At 32.7% G+C, this 18,640-nt stretch overlaps 1 protein-coding gene across 1 annotated transcript in view; it reads left to right on the forward strand.

The window, feature by feature from the left end:
- Ano3 (anoctamin 3) overlaps positions 1-18,640 on the forward strand; it is a 390,715-nt gene that overhangs the window by 358,604 nt on the left and 13,471 nt on the right. The window contains exons 20-25 of the mRNA XM_048788513.1: positions 2,557-2,668; positions 3,413-3,470; positions 8,740-8,837; positions 11,507-11,640; positions 12,574-12,726; positions 16,991-17,138. Coding sequence (XP_048644470.1) covers positions 2,557-2,668; positions 3,413-3,470; positions 8,740-8,837; positions 11,507-11,640; positions 12,574-12,726; positions 16,991-17,138 — 703 coding nt within the window. The remainder of the gene's footprint in view (positions 1-2,556; positions 2,669-3,412; positions 3,471-8,739; positions 8,838-11,506; positions 11,641-12,573; positions 12,727-16,990; positions 17,139-18,640) is intronic.

Raw genomic sequence — 18,640 nt, forward strand, 5'->3', positions numbered from 1 at the left:
GTGTTATTATATAACAGAAGTGTCACAATTTTCCTTTTTTCTAAATTCCACATCTATACAGCAGTGATGACTTAGTGTCTATGAAATTATAATTATCAGTTAATAATCAATGAACTATGTTAATTTAAAATAATGAAAATGTTGGTATTTTCTTTAAATAATACAATCTAACTGTACGTGTGTGTGTACATATTCCATTCTAGCTTGTTAAATAGAAATTAGATTTTACTCTTCAATGAGACCATAAAGTGTTATTAAATTTTTAAAAATTTATCCTTTGATTTTTCGCCAAATATTTTATTTTTAAAAGCCACAAAAAAGCAAAGCTCCAAGTCACATTTTTTAAAAAATATTTTTTAGTTGTTGATGTACCTTTATTTTATTTACTTATTTATATGTGGTGCTGGGAATTGAACCTAGTGCCTCACACACGCAAGACAAGCACTCTATTGCTAAGCTATGATTCCAGCCCCCAAGTCACTTTTTTAAAATATGAAAATAAATATCTGTTATTTTCTCTACAGTGATATTTTGTTCACTTCTTTTTTGTGGTTGATTAGAATTTTATGAAGATGCTTTTTAGGTGTTCCAAACAATGAGTTACATGTAATAATGAACTGTCTACATTTAAGATAAATCTATATTCCTAGGAATAAATTAAACCAATTGATGAAAGAGTTTTGACTTTTTGAAATAGCAGTCAAAAGTACCCCCACAGTGGCACAAACACATAGTAACTTCCTCTTGGACACACTAACAAAATAAAAGGTTATTTTTTAGACCTTATAAAAAATAAGAGCTTAATTTGTGACTAGGTAATGATGTTGAATAACTAGCTAATCATCAGTAACTAGGTTTATTGGAGAAACTGTAATAGATATTTTGGCCAGAAAACATATTACCCTAGAAAACAACGACAACATTTTCAAAGTTCAGAATTTGTTTTCTCCTAAAAGTTAAAAGCCAATTCAAAGGAGGTCATGATTTGCTATAAGTATAGAGGATATACTGCTTTCTTACTTGTAGTATAGACCCAAGGTTCAACTCAAAAGACATCATTGCAGTAAACACCATTATCTCAGTTACTGCAGCATAACAAATCAGTGGAATTTGGTACTTGAGAATAATTGCATGATTTTTTCATGATTCTGCAACCCAAGCTAGCCTGATAGGTAGTTTTCCTTTTTCATGTGGTACTGGGTCTGAAATGTCCAAGATGGCCTCTTCAGTCCATCCCTCACACCTCACGTAGGATTAGAGACCTTTGCCTCACCTTTCTTCATGTGCCTCCACATGGCTAGCTTGGGTTTTTTCTTAGCACTATAATGATACTTCTTACATGAGAACTGACTTCCAGACAAATTTCCTAAACACACTTGCTTATCAACCCTCTGCTTGCATCTAAAGTACTAGTCAGAGAAACAGCCCTCTGCTTGCATCTCACTAGTCAGAGAAAGTCACATTTCCAAGTTCAAAGTCAAGGTTACAGGCAATTACACTTAGAGGAATAATTCATTGAGGGCACTCATGTAAAAACCATCAAAGTAGGATCTTTCTAGTATGATGCCTTTATTCTGAGAATGTTGTAATATTGGTCAGAATAGATAAAGCAACTAAATAACACTCAACATGCCTCTAATATGATTGTGGTCTTTTCTTATTTCAAATCTCCTTTCTGTGTAAACTTTGCTGGTTCATCAAATTTCCATCCTACAATATTCCTATAGCGTGAAACAGAAAAAAAAATTCTTAAGACCAGGCCACAGAATGCATTTTCCTATGACATTCTCAATTCCTGTTACAATGTTTGGCATGCATGTCTTCATTCATATAATAAATATACAGGAAAGACCTAATATTGTAGGCAAGGTAGTAGGGAGACAGACCATTGCAATATCTAAGTGTATTTTTTAATAAACTTAAATTTAACTCACTAGTAATTTTATTACATATTTTTAAATTATATTTAAATTAAGTTTTTGGCTTTTTACTTGCCTTATCATTTTAGGGTTTGAGTGTTAGAGATAATTATCATTTCATAATTAATAGAAAGTGACTTAATGACCACCATAAAGGCATTTATTATTTCAATTTGTTCTAATTTTCTTTAGAGGACCTATAAATAGTTTTCAAAAGAGTGCATAAAAAAATTAAAACACCAGATACATCATTATTTCTGATAAAATTAACAAAATACAAGATAAGAAAAAACAAATCAGTAAATGAATACAAAAATAAATTATGTGTTTGCATTTATCTCCAAATTTATTTCCATCTGTCTTTTTTTTTATTTTCCTTTGTAAACAATCAAACAATTGCAATTTTGAAGACTGGGACTCAAACTGAACTTCAACAAATGAAATCCAGCCATATATAGATGAAAAGAAAAAAATAATAAATACAAAAGATGAAAATGACTAATAACTAAGAAACAAGAGCACATATATCATGAAAATAGTAACAATAAAATCAGATGTGACTATGTTAATATTAGGCAAACCAGAGTTTAAAATATATTTGAGAACTAAAAAAGGATGTTCATATTGCTTTTTTTAGAATATCCACGAACAGAATCTGAATGGGAAAATAGCTTTGCCCTGAAGATGTTCCTTTTCCAATTTGTCAATTTAAACAGTTCTATTTTCTACATCGCTTTCTTTTTGGGAAGGTAAGTCAAGTTTCTATGTGTTATCTTTGCAGAGTAAAAACCAAAAGCAATAGTTAACAGAGATATTAAATTCTTGAAACCTGCCTTGGAAGATTGTCCTAATTGACCATCATATGCATGTTCAGGTGACTTCTGTAGCCACTGCCAATTAAAGTTGGCACACAAAATTAAAATGTATGTCCTATACTTAAGTTGAATTATGACTATCTACTCATCAGTTATTATTTTGTTAAAGAATAAATAATTTTTGTATAATTCCAAATTATAATTTCTCAGCATGTAAACTTCTTCAAATCATCATTTTAGTGTTGTTCTTGTTTTTACATTTTTGATACAAAAACATAATGCAATGAAAATTTCCACCTAGTGTCATGGAAACATGCTGATGCTTGAAACATTTTGAACCAAAGCTTTCAGCACATTATGGTAATATTCTTGACCTTGGTCCAGAAGACATTACAACTATGTGTGGAATTATTAAATGCCATCAGGTTGGTTTGTCTGTACTTTCTTGACCCTTTGGTACTGAGTTCATGCATCACTTTTTCCTTCTTAAATCAAGTACTTGGATGTTGTCTAAGCATAACAAAAGTTAGCTGGGGACAAACTGCACCAGTGAACTTTTATGTCTACCCACACACATACTTGGTGTGGTGTTTAGCAGGTGTTCTTCACTTAACTGCTATTGAATTAATTTTATTTTTCTTTCTCCCTCTCTCTGTCTCTCTCTCTTTTTTTTAACAGATTTGTAGGCCATCCAGGAAAATACAATAAACTTTTTGACCGGTGGAGATTAGAAGAAGTAAGTAACCTTGTGAGGGTGGATGAGTGAATGGGCACAGAGCCAGGCCAGTGACTGTGGGAGGGTTGGGGGTTGGGGAGAGAATACTAAGCCCAAGCATATGGAAGGCCCATTATAGTAGAGAGGAATTCCTTCAGGTTCTAAAAGGAAGCAACTACACATACTTTTAAAATGGCTTTTGACTAGTCAAATCTCAAGACTCTGACCTCAACTCTCTTTTATTATTTTCTATCACATTCTTTTCTTCCATTCACAAACCACAGATATTTAGTTCCAGCAATTTCCTCATTTTGGAAATTGGTATTATCTATTGCATGGATTTCCAAAGTTTTAGATAAGTTAGGGAAAAGGGAAATTTTGGTCCAGAAGAAATCTTATTTAAAATATCAACATATAGATTTGCCAATATATCTGCCAAAGGCTCATCTTTGTTTATTGATTTGCAATATGTATGTTCTGTGGAAAACAATGTACAGGAGTAGTATCTCTGCATGCTATATACACTGCAGCATATTATATATTTTCCCTAAGACTGAGAAATCGTCCTTCAAAAGGCCAACCATTGCTTGACAGTGTAGAGTCTTGCTTCCTCAGACTATTGCCAACAGAAACATTTGTTTTAAACAATCTGTTAATCAGAAAAGATTCTCTTTTTTAATTTTAGCTTCTTTAGCTATGAGTCAGATGAACGGTATTTTTTGTATATTTGTTGGACATTTAAATTTCTATGTACATTTGTGTGTATTATTCCTGTATATTTTCATTGAGTTATGTCTCTGCTTTATTAATTTACAAACTTAACAAAATTAGATTGTAATCTTACTAAGTTGCTGCAGATCTCTCTTCATTTTGTTCTCTTTTAGGTTAGCTTTGATACATTTCTTTATGAATTGTATATAATTTTCTAAAAAAAAAAAATCACTGTTTGAATGGCTTTTAAGATTTGTACCATGCCAAAACATATTTTTTCACTGAGAGGAATTCTATAAGAACATATTTTTACTGTTATTTTTAAAAGAGTGATGTAGAGTGATGTGTTTTACACATTAAGCATTTGTTTTGATGTAAAGAGTAATGAAGTAATTTTTTCCCATAAAAGAAAGACACATTTAATAAAAGAATTTCTTTCACTCTGCATAATGAGATTTTATATTTATCATATTCTGTATATTATAATGTGTCTATTTCTGGTATTTCTGGATTCTATTTTTATTGGTATTTCTTTGGTACTGGGGGTATTTTATCACTGAGATAACTCCCCAGTTCTTTTTATTTTTTTTTATTTAGAGACAGGGTCTTGCTAAGTTGCTAAGACTAGCCTATAATTTATGATCCTCCTGTCTCAGCTTCCCAAGTCACTGAGATTACAGGCATGTACCACCATGCCTAGCCAAAATGTCTTTTCCTTTTCTAGTTCAAACCGTTTTAATTATTCTAATGTAAAACCCAATTTCATACAAAGTATCTTTAATAGAAGGCTATGATTTAGAAAGAGAAAAAAGATTCCCCAAGAAAACTGAGGTTAGAGGTATTTCTAGTTTCTAAGAAGCTCCTCAAATCTCATGAGAGGGCACATTAATGTTGTCTTCTCAGATCATTTTAGAAATTGATTGCAACATAGATAAAGCCTAAAGTTTCCTAAGAACATAAGCTTTATAAAAAAATAAATTAATAAAAAACTGGGCTAAAATGCTAATTAAACTTGTATCTTTTTCTTTGCTCTCAATTTAACTTTCCTGAATTTCTGTTCCCTCATCCTAAATTGACAACAGTAATCCTTAGGCTGCCAAATTACATATACATATATATGTGAGATAATTTGCATAACACAATTAGCATCACCCTGGTGCTGATTGCTAGTATTTACCAAAGTTCTGTCTCCACAATTACTGAGAAATTATTGTATTGGCCAAAGACAGACTAAGACCTTTCATGATTCTGGAACTGCCTGGAAATCTCCAATCCAACTAGCAGTTTTCTTTCAAGGCCCAGAATTGTAACTACTGAAGTCTGATCACTTACCACATTAGGAACCCAAGGCTGACTTTTTCAGGAGTGTTTAACTGAAGTTAGGAAGAGTAGGATGGGTTACACAGTGGTAACAGCCAGATAGGTCTACATATTGATACCAGTTTGGGGCTACTGTCACCAATAATTTCATTTAATTGTACATCCTTATTCTTTATCATGAAATTATTGGAAATCTTGATTGATATTTGAAAATCCCAGAAAAAATATAATGCTGGTGTCAGTAAAAAATGTTTCATAACTACGCTAGACATTTTCCATAGGATATATGAGCTATGTGGTGATTGTATTTTCTAAGAAAGTATTATGTGCTTTGAAAAAATTCAGAGAAGTGAAAAAATTCAGGCTTGTAATATACCCCAGAAATCCTGTAAATATAGATATGGAAAATGTAAAGAATATAAGATAAGAATTGATCCTCTGAATTCATTCATTCAAGAAATATTTATTGGCACATATTCTATGCTGGACCTGTGGTAGATAATATGAGGTGTACAGATTAAGGAATCTTAAAGAATATGATGTAAGCACAAAACAAAACAAATATTTTGTCTTTGGATTCTGACAGTTTATACTCTAATCCTTTTCAACCCAAAGGCAAGATCTTTTTTAATATCTATAAATCTCCATTCCTTTTTTAAAAAACTGCTGCTACATGTAGCTATATCACTATTGGCCATTGATGGATTAAATTGGATGGTGCATGTAAAACACGAGGCATAATTACTGGTAACCATTATAAAGAAGGAAAAAATGCTAAAATTTGTGTTTGAACACCTATGATCTGGCTGACCTGGACTTGGGAATCTCATATTATAGCTATATGCTATGTCACAAAATTTTTATGTAAATATAATATTAAATTTTAAAAAATTATATGTAATATTAATTGAGTGCTTACTATATACTAGCAAATTCCAGAAATTATAAGTGCTTTTCATTTGTTAATTCATTGGATTCTCATACAGTTTTATTACATTCATGTTAGAGATGAGGAAACAAAGGCATAGAGAACTTTAAGTGAAAGATTAGGGGCATTGGAATCTGATAGTCCTGTCTTCTCCCAGGTTCATCATCTATAAAGTGGGGCTATCAACACCCTTCATACCAGGTTTCCATCAGGAGGAAATGTGAAAACTTTGAGCTCAGGCTTGTCCCTGATCATATGATTTTGATGGTGCAGTTGGGATGAGTGCCTGGGACTTCTGCACACTCGTCTACATTCTTTTACACAAAGTTGAATATTTTTACCAAATGACTTTTAGACTTTTGAAAAACCAACTTTTAACTCAAGGACATCATTACGTGAATAGGGCAAACCAGCAAACATCCTTAAATCCCTTACTGTTCCCTATGAATCTCAAAGTCATCAAAACTCCATTTCAACAAAACTGTAAATGACCTTTCAGCCTCCCCACTTTGGCCTACTACCTTTTATGGGGAATAATCCATTCACATGGTCCTGTGATTGTCTTATTTTTTGAGGCCTACACAATAATACATTGTGTTAAACAGGTACTTCAAGGCAAAGAACACATTTGGTACGTAGAATTTATCCTAACATGGTATAAAGCACTGTATTAGAGGGCAAAGGACCACAGCTTTCTTCCCACAGGGCCAGTCAGTGTTACATGACCTTAGGGAAGTCAATTTGCCTCTAAATCTTTCTACAAAAATTAAGAGCTTCGTTTTGCCACTATGATCTATGATCTGACTCTGTGGCTTAGTAATTACTTAGCTTTAGACCTTCCACTGAACACAGTTATTAGATGTACATGGCAGAGTATAAGGGTCCTAAATTCATTTAGAAAGAAGAGGCATGCTTGGAAAGGTGAATTTATTCCTCTTCATGTAGTAAGCATGTCCACTGGCAAACCCTCTCTGGCTCAGAGAGTATTAAGTTACTGGGCTGGAACAGGGAAAGCAGACTCTTTTGCATCTTAATTATTTGTTCCTTTTGAAGTCCTACTAGTACCAATTTGATAGAAATAGAAACTGTGGATCAAAGCTGTAGAGACTATCATCCTTATGAGCAGGACATGAGCTCATTTCTAAAGAAACAGACCTACGCTTTGCCACCATAATAGCTTCTATAGTGCAGAGTTTTCAAGAAAAATACATGGGTTGTAATTTTCACTGAAATCACTTTTGTGTGTGTGTGTGTATTCTTATGTTTTTTAGATTGAAAATCTAAAAAAGCAGAGGCACACAGTGGAGAAAACACTGGGATCATACTAACAAACTATTTTGTGATATACCTTTATCACTTAAAATGCATTCTAGTATATGTAGGTATTCCCTCTCCAGGAGGTTGACTTTAACACTTTTCTATCATCTTGAGAGTGGCCTAGACTTAGTGGCTCACTTGTAAAGACTAAAGAGAGGAAAAAGAATAAAAAAGAGTAGCTTTGCAGTAAAACACCCTAGAAAACACTGCATCAATCAAATAGGTTAACGAAGCCAGTAATGTTCTGTATGAAGTAGCTCTGATAGGATGTAATCGTCACCTCTGTGATCTTTCTCCAATGCACAAAACCACAGTCTTAACATGAGAAAAGCATCAGACAAACCCGGACTGGGTGAAATTCCATGGAATATCTATTCTGAGATCTTCAAACTTTCAAGTTATAAAAAATGATCAAATCAGAGAAAAAAGGGAGAGAAGAAAAATAAATGCAATGGCGTATGCTGAGTTAAATTGTGCAGCAGTGTGAGGAAAACTGATGAAATGTGAATAACGTATGAAATCTAGTTAGTTGCAATGTAATAACGTTGGCTTCTGAGCTTTGACAACTATACCATGATAATATAAGGAGCAAAGGCAAGGAACTCAGTGAAGAATGTATGGGAACTCTCCACAAATTTTCAATAAATCTAAAATTATTCTGAAGTTAAAAAACCAATATATATATAAAAACATGTGCCATAGAATTATTCTCCTACTACCTGATTGTTAATGGTATATAGTATTCCACAGCAGTTATCAAATGTGATCATACCTAACACAGAGCTTGGCAGATAGTAAGTACTCATCAAAAGTTAGATTTGTTTGTATTGCTGTTATGATTTTTAATCAGTATTACATTATAACTATTAAGAAATTTCCCTCTCAGTGTCCTCACACATGCCATTTCTTTTATTTTTTTATGCATGAAACAGTTTGACTCAACTTTAGATTTATTGCTTAATTTAATGGTGGGAAAAAGAGCAGATCATTATTGCTCTTCTTGTTTCTTCCCAGTGTCATCCTAGTGGCTGTTTGATAGACCTCTGCCTCCAGATGGGTGTTATCATGTTTTTGAAGCAAATATGGAACAACTTCATGGAGTTGGGATACCCGTGAGCATGCTTTAACCTTGCTTTATATATAGTTATGAAGGAGAGAGTAGTTGCATTAAGCATTCAGGATGGGTGACAGACAGAGGAGCTTTATTTCCCATTTGGCTCCCTACTAAATGTATGACCCTGTAAACGTAAATAAGCATTTCTGAGTCTCTAATTTTATCTTTCTATGATGAGATCACAATCATGAATAACCTCTCCCTTAAGAACAGCTGCAAGGATGAAGGAAATATTGATGTAGAGTAACTAGTTCAACATGGTAAGACACCTGTTGCTATTTTTGAGATTTTGACATTACATATTCTTGAAGATAAAAATCATTTTTCTGGTTTCTTTGGACTACTAGCAGATGAATAATTGCTGTTACTCCCAGGAGAATAATGGGCTGCATGATTTTACATTTGGCACCCTTTACAAATCCACCTTGCCCCTCAAAAATAATTTGAACAGAACTGATTATGATAACATCAAATAATAGCATTCTACTCTTGTCCTTTTAGGTAAGTTTTAACGGTGAAATGCTGACAGAGATGTTAGATGTCCACTTTTATACATATTAAAATATTATTTCCATCAAAATACCATTAAATGCAAGACATTTAAAACAATGTGATAGTGAAGCTTTGAGACCTAATCAGCCAAAGGCTAAAACGACTATTTTGAGTACTTTCTGACTATGGGTAAAGAACTGATTAGTCAGTGAAGCATATATGTGGCTTAGGCTTGATTAAATTTAATTTTGAGTAAATTAAAATTGAGTAAATCGAATTTTACTTAGATTACTTTTCCCTCGTGGCCCTACAAATTATATTAGGACATTCCTGAGCAGAGATCTGAGGGTTGGAGAAATGATATACACCCTGAAGTTTGCCATATAGCATTGGTTAAATTACAACAGTCCTAGAGCATAGACCTAGAATTGCCCAGACCTTGTTCTAATTTATTCTCTAGTCCTTACTAATTTCACTTAAAATTCATTTCACTTTGAGACTTTTTTTTCATTTTTAAAATTTATGAAGACTAAATGAGTTGACCCAGTGGATTTTCAACCTTAATTGTAGGATACAGGACTCTTTCGTGAAGAGATTTTTATATAGACCCTCAAAATTCAAAACAGATTAAAGCAAATCTCTTCTAAATGAAGAGAGAATCAGGGATGGAGGATTGGGGATCCAAGTCTGTTTGTCTTGTCCCTTCCTGTCCTTGGCATACCACATGGAAACATAGGATTTGGGAAGTATCATGTGAGAGGACCTGACGGAACTTGTGTAGCTCAGGATCTGGTGTGTTGTGAGTATTGCATAAGCACCATCAGGACAGCATAATAGTTATTCTGACATCAGGATAATTGTGCCATCATGATGGATGGACTGCCATATATACCATGCTCTTTGGTAGCACATTGTCATTGTGGATTTGCTGCAGGGGTCAGCCTGGATCACATATATCAAGTATTGAGGGCACCAGAGCAGGGGACATCTGGCTAGTGTTTTTCAACTCCCTAGGCAAAGGCCTTACTGAAGAAAACTTAGAGGAGTGAATCAGCCATCAAGCTGTGGTTTACAAAGCTTTTAACCACAATTCTCTGTCTTCAAATAAAATTTTAAGCAAAACCCAAATAAATAAAATAGAAACAAGCAGGTCCGCCTCAGTTCCATCCTCCAGCCTCTTTTTCATCTCTAAAAAGCACTAAGGAGTAACCCTATGGAACATTTGTTGGAGCACTGCCTGATGTTTTAATCTAGCCATGGTTACATGAAGCTTAGGTCCATGATTAATTGAAATGGAGCATCTAGTACTGTTTACTCCTTCTGTGAGATTCATCTCATCCTGGAGGTAGGTTTTTGCCACAGTCTTAATTCATTACCCAGGAATCCACAATATATGCAGACCAGGATATTTTGAGCCACATAATTTTAAAACTGCTCCTGGCCTAGAGAAAGAGCATTGTCATTTCATTTCCATGACTAAAAAATGGTCTCATGTACACAGATCCACTTCCTGGCAATTATTCTTCACTAGAATAACAGAATATAATCACTCAGATGCTCAAATTCTTCATGTTTACAAACTCAAGGAGAAGTGATTTGATGCAAATCACATCTAATGCACTGCATGTTGGGGGCTAGAATCTGGGTCCCCTGAAGCCCCATCTATGGCTCACTTACTTTTCATGGAGCATAATTTTATTCATATACAGAGAACAGAGTCCAGGAAATGTTGCATAATGAGCAATGAAGTTCTCAGACCTAATCATAACAGGTACTATAGAAGTTTAAATACTATAAAAATGTGTAAGTATAGGTGGAAAAAAGAATCATAGAAATGGATGCTTGTCTAATCAATATCAAGGACCATCTTTGTGTACAGGTAATGGATTCCTAATAGATATTCAGATGTTTATAGTCTAGTATCTAGGAGAGTTCTAGAAGGGTAGGGTCTATTCTCCCATTCTAAACTATTTTGTTAAGATTTTTTTTATTTTTAAAAAAGCTATTTGTTGGAATTAGAGAATTAATTTTTTTTAACATTTTAAAATTTGAGATCATCAGTTCCCAGAAATGCTTAATGTATCCCAAGAGTGTATCTCATTTCTTAATAAACGATGATTGTGCATCAGAGCTGAAATGAGAACTCAGAATGCTTTGGTCTGCTCTGTGGTGTAGGCTGATCCAGAACTGGTGGTCCCAACATAAAATCAAGCGGGGAATACAGGATGCCTCTATACCTCAGTGGGAAAATGACTGGAATCTGCAGCCCATGAACATACATGGCCTAATGGATGAATACTTAGAAATGGGTAAGGAAAGAATATTCTGCAGAACCTTCTTGATATTGGTTTTCTAAGCCACATGGGCTTTGGTTCAAGAGAAGAAAACATATGTCTCCTTTCCAGCCCCAAGCATTCTAAACCACATCTGCATCTTTATCTCAGCAGAGCCAGAGGTGTGGAGCAGTGTCCCTGGAAGGGTCACACTTTTTGTTCTCTGACAGCCAAATGAGGGCTTTTCTCACAGGGGAGCCCCCAGCTTCTGACCAAAATGAAACAAACCAATTCCTTTGTAAAGAAACACTTGCATCGCCTACAAAGAAAATAGTGATTCTTTTTCACAATAAATCTTTGCTTAGATCCAAGTCTAAGTCTCAGCTTCTTCAAGAATCTTATTTATTTATGTTAAGAAAATAAGGATTCCTATTCCAACTGTTAGAATTACTGGCTACTGACTTGACATTTGCTTTTCTCTGGCCTCCAGTTTTAGCATCTATAAAAAAAGAGTTCAAGATGACTGTAGGTCCCTTGAGTCTGTTCCAGAGCCAAGCATTTTCCTTCAAGGCCTCCTGTTCTCTTTTCCGTCTTTTCCCTGTTTTCCCTCCCTACCAGGCTCCTACTCTTTTCATTGTCCTCCCTCCTCCCTCTTCATTCCCTGTTTTCTTCTTTCCCCTTCCTTCATGCTTCATTACATCGAAGTGAAGACCACATAGAATTTAAATCAGTTCAGATCTCTGAATGCAGTTTTAAACATTTTCTTGCCATGTGCCCTTTAGCAAATTTACTTAACACATATGAGCAAAAATTTCCTCAACTGTGAAATGAGATAAGCATATTTACTTTGTAGGAGTATGGAAAAGATTAAAGACAATTTATGTAAAGCTCCTAATTTGACACAAAAGAGGCACTCAATAAATGATGCGCTGTTTATATTATTAATTTTCTAACTTTCTCTTTTGACAGTTTTGCAATTTGGCTTTACCACCATCTTTGTGGCGGCTTTTCCTCTGGCCCCACTTTTGGCTTTGTTAAACAATATCATTGAAATCAGGCTTGATGCATATAAATTCGTCACCCAGTGGAGGAGGCCTCTGCCAGCCCGAGCAACTGACATAGGTAAGTTATTAAATGATTTTTGCTTTGCTAATGCCAAAGGGTGTGCAATTCATATTTAATCACCAATATGTGAGAGTATTGAGGTATGATATGTAAGAGGTGAGTGCTCATGGGAGATTGGAGTGCTTGTCAAAGGGCTCAAGGAAATGGGTTCATTCTCTTCTGCTCTCCTGCCATGGGAGGACACAACATTTGACCCTTCCAGAGAATGAAGCAATAAGGTGCCATCTCAGAAACTGGAAATGGTACAATCATGACACACTGGTGCCTTGATCTTGGATTTTCCATCTCCATATAGTTAAAAATAAATATTAGTTCTTTACAAAATTACCCGCCTCCGGTATTATGCTGTAGAAGCACAAATGGTGTAAGAAAAGATGGCTTGAGATCACTTAAAACAATGTGAACTTCTATTATGGGCTTCTTGTTGGGAGCCCATAACAAGACTTCCAACCATAACAAGACTCAATACTTTTTGGTTAAAAATAATAAAATGCATAATAATTTGGTTGGAAGTGAGTTCATTTTAAACATATTAGTTCATAGATTTACAACTGAAAGACTCTCTCATATATCTTTTCATGTTAATATGCACAAATATGCCCCATTCTATACAATTATTACACAAAACTCCAATATGGCACTTTTTAAAATCAATAGTCTATAGAGATATTTAGATTGCTTCATTATTTTATTATTATAAATAATGCTGAGGTGAACATCTTCACAAAAAAATTGTCCAATTATTTCTTTTTTTAAAAAATTTTTCAGTTGTAGATGGACACACTATCTCTATTTATTTATTTATATGTTGTGCTGAGGATTGAACCCAGTGCCTCATGCATGCAAGGCAAGCGTTCTATCACTGAGCCACAACCCCAGCCCCGTCCTATTATTTCACCAGAATAAATTCCTTGAATGGAACACTTGTTCAGAGAGCATGTACATATAAAATTTTGGTACAAATATTGACAATATGTTTTCCAGAAATTCTGTACCAATCTGTATATGAATATACATTTCCTAAACCACTCTAAGTATAATAAGGATTTTTAAAATTGTTCTCTCCTTGACACTCTAATGAGGGGAAAAAAACATTTTCTTGTATTTCCTTGGATTTTTATTACTATAAAATTAAAGGTATTTATATTTCTTCTTTTCTAATTGCATTATACACTTCAGCCATTATATCTAATTTGGTAATTTTTCTCTCTGTGTTTGTACTATGAATCTTGATATAGACATATGTTTATGTACACATATATCTTAACATATATATAATGTTTGCAATATATATATATATATATATATATATATATATATATGTATATACATCTAGCAAACAGTATTAAAATGATGGTTTTTAATTCATTTACTTTTTCATAAGTAAAATTTTTAAAATTTTATATAACTTTTGTTCACCTATGTGCGTTATAGATATTATCATTTGTGACAGTCCTTTTAGAACTCATGATTTTTCACAAGTTGTTTTCAGTGTTTTGTTATTTAGACATGTCTGTATAATATTCTCTTTTGATTTGTTGTTTGTTGGCATTTGAGATTTTATTTAAATTGATAATCTGCTTAAAATTTATTATTGATGAAATTGAGATTCAGTTTTTCTTTTTTCTGTTGTTTGGTTTTTTCCAAGTCAAGTATTTAAATAATCCAGGTTTTTTGGAGGAATTATTTGAATTCTCTTTTTTGCTCAATTATGTGTAATCTTAAGTATTATTTCTAGAATCTGTTTGTCCCATTGATATGCTCCTTGTTTTTCATATTACTTTAATAACCCTTAGTTTTGAAATAGGAAATTCAAGTTTATTTAAAAATAATCACACATTTTTCCTTTTGTTTTGGGGGTAATTTTATTTTTTAACGTACTGAATGATTCCTTTTTTAGTTAAATTTTCTGACATACATTCCATTCCATAGTTACCAAAGTCTGTTTCAAATATGCTAATCTGTAGAGATTCAATGTCATGCAGTTTAAATTCCCAGGGTATTTTTGTTCATTGTTTTAGAATACTCATTTTTTTAAGCAACTAAAGTTATTACTCTTGCTGTCCTTTAACTTTGGTACATTTGTTAATTTCATTATTAAATCAATAAAAACACATTAATGAAAATGTAAAAAATAAATTTAAAAAGGATTAAAAACCCTTCCCATTCCAGTTTTTTTTTTAATTTTTGTAGTTGTAGATAGACAAAATACCTTTATTTTATTTGTTTATTTTTATATGGTGCTAACAATCAAACTCAGTGCCTCTTGCATGCTAGGCAAGTGCTCTGCCAATGAGCTACAGCCTCAGGCCCCTATTCCAGTTTTAATTAGCATTTATTGTAACTTTTAATAGATAGGTTGTTTTAACTTTACTGTATGTTACTTTGTTTAAGCTAAAAAACAAAAATATGTAAAAAGAAATAAGTAATAATCCTTCTTCTCCATTAGTTTTCTACCTCAGGTAATCAGTGCATCAGTTCAGCATGCATCCTTTGTTAGTGCTTTACTTGCTCATACAAACATACAGAAATATAATCATATACATAAATAGGATTCTGCATGTGTTTTAATAAACATTCTCCACCTCAAAATATAATTCATTTTAATAAAATTATGATATTCATAGTAAAGATATAAGATAAAAATTTACAATCATTTAGAAATTTTATTCTTTCTGTTAATAGTAATAAATATAATATATATAGATATAGATAAATATTTTATATCATGTATCCATATACATTATATAAGTATAGTGTATTTATAATATAGATCAAAAAGTAGGCCTACTGGATTAAAAACAAACGTATTTTAATTTTAAGATATATCTGACTAGTTAATAACTAATAATAAGTAGTAAATCATTCCAACAACAATGTAAACTATTTCATTATATTCCTAAATAACATTGGATGGTATTTGATCATCTATATTTTATTTAAAAAATCTTATTCCTTTCTTTAAAGGACATTTTTCAAAATACTAGTGATTAAAATTTTTAAGACATTATTAGTTATTTTCACTCCCCTAACATATTTTTATTTGTACTATTTGTCCATTTTTTCCTTTAATTTTCTCATTAAAATTTTAGGATATTTTGTATATTCAACACTTTTTCCCAGACTTTCTTTTGACTGAATAACATAACTTTTTTAAAAAAAATAAACATTTTTATGTATTTAGTATTATTTTATGAATTTTGATTTCTTGCCTTATGATCTCCCTAGTTAGCTAAACCTTAAAATCCTTTCTTATTTTAATTTTTTAATTGGAGCTTAATGTAGGTATATTATAAAGAGTTTGAAAAACAAGGGGAGGAGAAATCAAATTTGCCATATTACCCAATCACCTTTAGCATGTCTGAGTAATTTTTTCTAGAACTTTTTTCTTATCAATATTTTTAAAGTCAGGTTTAATCCTAGTTGAAACATCAGTTTTGAATATAATCAGTAGTATACTGATGTGATATGCAACATCAGAAGCTAATTTGTTTGTCTATATGACACCAGATTTGCCTCCTAAGAAGTAGCAAATGTCAACTAGTCTTTATGAGTTTTATCTCTTTTTTTGTGTGTATTTTTACTTTAAATTGAAACTTGAATGAGATAGACATCATTACCCTAAGTACATGTATAAAGACATGAATGGTGTGAATATACTTTGCATACAACCAAAGATATGAAAAATTTTGTTCTATTTGTGTAATATGAACTGTAATGCATTCTGTTGTCATATATAACAAATTAGAATAAAAAGTAAAAGAAAAAATCTATAAAAAGAAAAAAATTGAAATTTGGCAAATATTAAACCAAAATACACATTGAATATAGACATTTCAGAGTGTACACTACCATGTAGAACTTAAAGATGTAGAATTTAAAAGATTTTTATTCATAGTTTTTATTGCCTCAACAAATTCTGTATATTAGGCTTTGAAATATCTTAGGTGCATGTATTATGTCTCACTGTTACAGAACCTGAACCAGGCCCTAATAATATTCTGATTTTCAAACATTTTTAGATGGGGTTCACCTTCCCTTTATAGAAAAAAATATGTACCAGATGTAATATTATACATCATGTATTACCAAACAATATATCACCAAACTTTATAAATCACGATGGAGTGAGATACTATACTGAGTTGTGGACAGAATTGTGGTTCCAACATGAGTAGGACATTCTTTTCAAAATAAGATTGATTATAGGGTTCTCATTTGGTTAATTTTTATTCACTGTCTTTAATCTTTCTCCTACCAGGTATCTGGCTTGGAATTCTTGAAGGAATTGGCATATTGGCTGTGATCACCAATGCATTTGTAATTGCTATTACATCTGACTACATCCCACGTTTTGTCTATGAATACAAATATGGCCCCTGTGCAAATCATGTAGAACAGAATGAAAAGTAAGGTTGAAATTTATACATTTTTTTCTGATCTCTTTTATGTTTGTAATTAAAATGAGAACTTTTTGAAATATTTTGTTTGTGACCATTAAGAGTAATGTTTCTTCTGGTCATTGTAGTTATAATATTTTTATTAGATGAAATCAAGTGAGGTTAAAAAAAAAAGCAGCTGTGTTTTTTACAACAAATAATTTTATAGACTATATTTTCAGTTTGAAATGCATGATGTCAAAATGCTAAAACTTTCATGTTGTTTATAGAAGTCAAATTCTAGAACTGGAGGAAATCTAAGAAATCATCTACTGCAATCTTCTCACTACGCAGATGGGGAAATTGAAACCCACACTGGTTTATCAAATTACTGAAGCGGGGAAAAAGGCAATTATTGGGGAGATACAGAGCATGAAGAGACTGGTACCTATGTGCCTAGAGAGTTTTAAAAGGGATTTACATCTACTGGTTTTCCAAGTGCAGGAAATCTTGCCCTCAACCTCTCTCATACGTACTGTTCTGACCTACTGATGTTTTAAACCAGATAAATCTTCCAAGAGGGAAGTTTGTTTTGTATGCATTGTAGTACATTTACTAGTGTGCTTTGGCCTCTACCCAGTAGACACCGATAGTAAATGCCTTGTTCCCCAAGTAGTGATGATCAAAAACATTGCCAGATGTGCCCCAGGGGACACTTGTTTAAAACCACTACATTAGATGATATGCTATTTCAGATCTTTCCTTATTGAAAGACAGTGTTGGAAGAATGCAAGAGGAAAGTGGATTTGCATAACAACGAAAAACTGGAGGCACTTGAGTATTGTAGCATTGTAGGGGAGACTAACCTTAGATGTGAAAGTAGTGATAGAAGATAGAGTAGCAGTAAGGAAGCTGCTTCTCCTCTCTCCAAGAGAAGCAGCTTGGAACATAGGACTGATGTAGACGCAGTTTATGTGCCACAACAGGATGAGCCTTGATTTAGGATGAAATTAACCCTTGACTCTCCTGATGAACTGAAGTTCTCTCAGAAAACGGAAATACCTTTAAACATAAATGCCAGGGCTGGGATTGCCCTGAGTTTTATCCTAAGCACCACATAAAAATAAAATAAAGATATTTTGTCCAACTGCAACAAAAAATAAATAGTTTTTAAAAACCCATAAATGCCTAATTTTCTAAAAGAGCAATCATAAAAGATAGTTATTGTCTTATATCTTTTTATTGTTTATATCTTGGCATCTTCAAGGAATTTTGTCTTAAGTTAGACACTTTATTAACAGAAAGTTCCGTGGGCCTTATGATTAAGAAAGTGTCTGAGNACTATAGTAAAAAAAAAAAAAAAACAAAAAACACCAACCTTAGAAGTTCTGAATAATTCAGGGCACAAATATTTTCCAAATGACTGATATTTGACATTACAAAATCATGCATGGATAAAAGATGGTTAATGTATAAGATAGACCTATGTATTTTAATGTAACTGCATGAAATGTTCATTACTGTGGCTTAAG

The sequence above is a fragment of the Marmota marmota genome, unplaced genomic scaffold (assembly GCF_001458135.2).
Source record: "Marmota marmota marmota unplaced genomic scaffold, marMar, whole genome shotgun sequence".
In the NCBI taxonomy this organism is placed as follows: domain Eukaryota; kingdom Metazoa; phylum Chordata; class Mammalia; order Rodentia; family Sciuridae; genus Marmota; species Marmota marmota.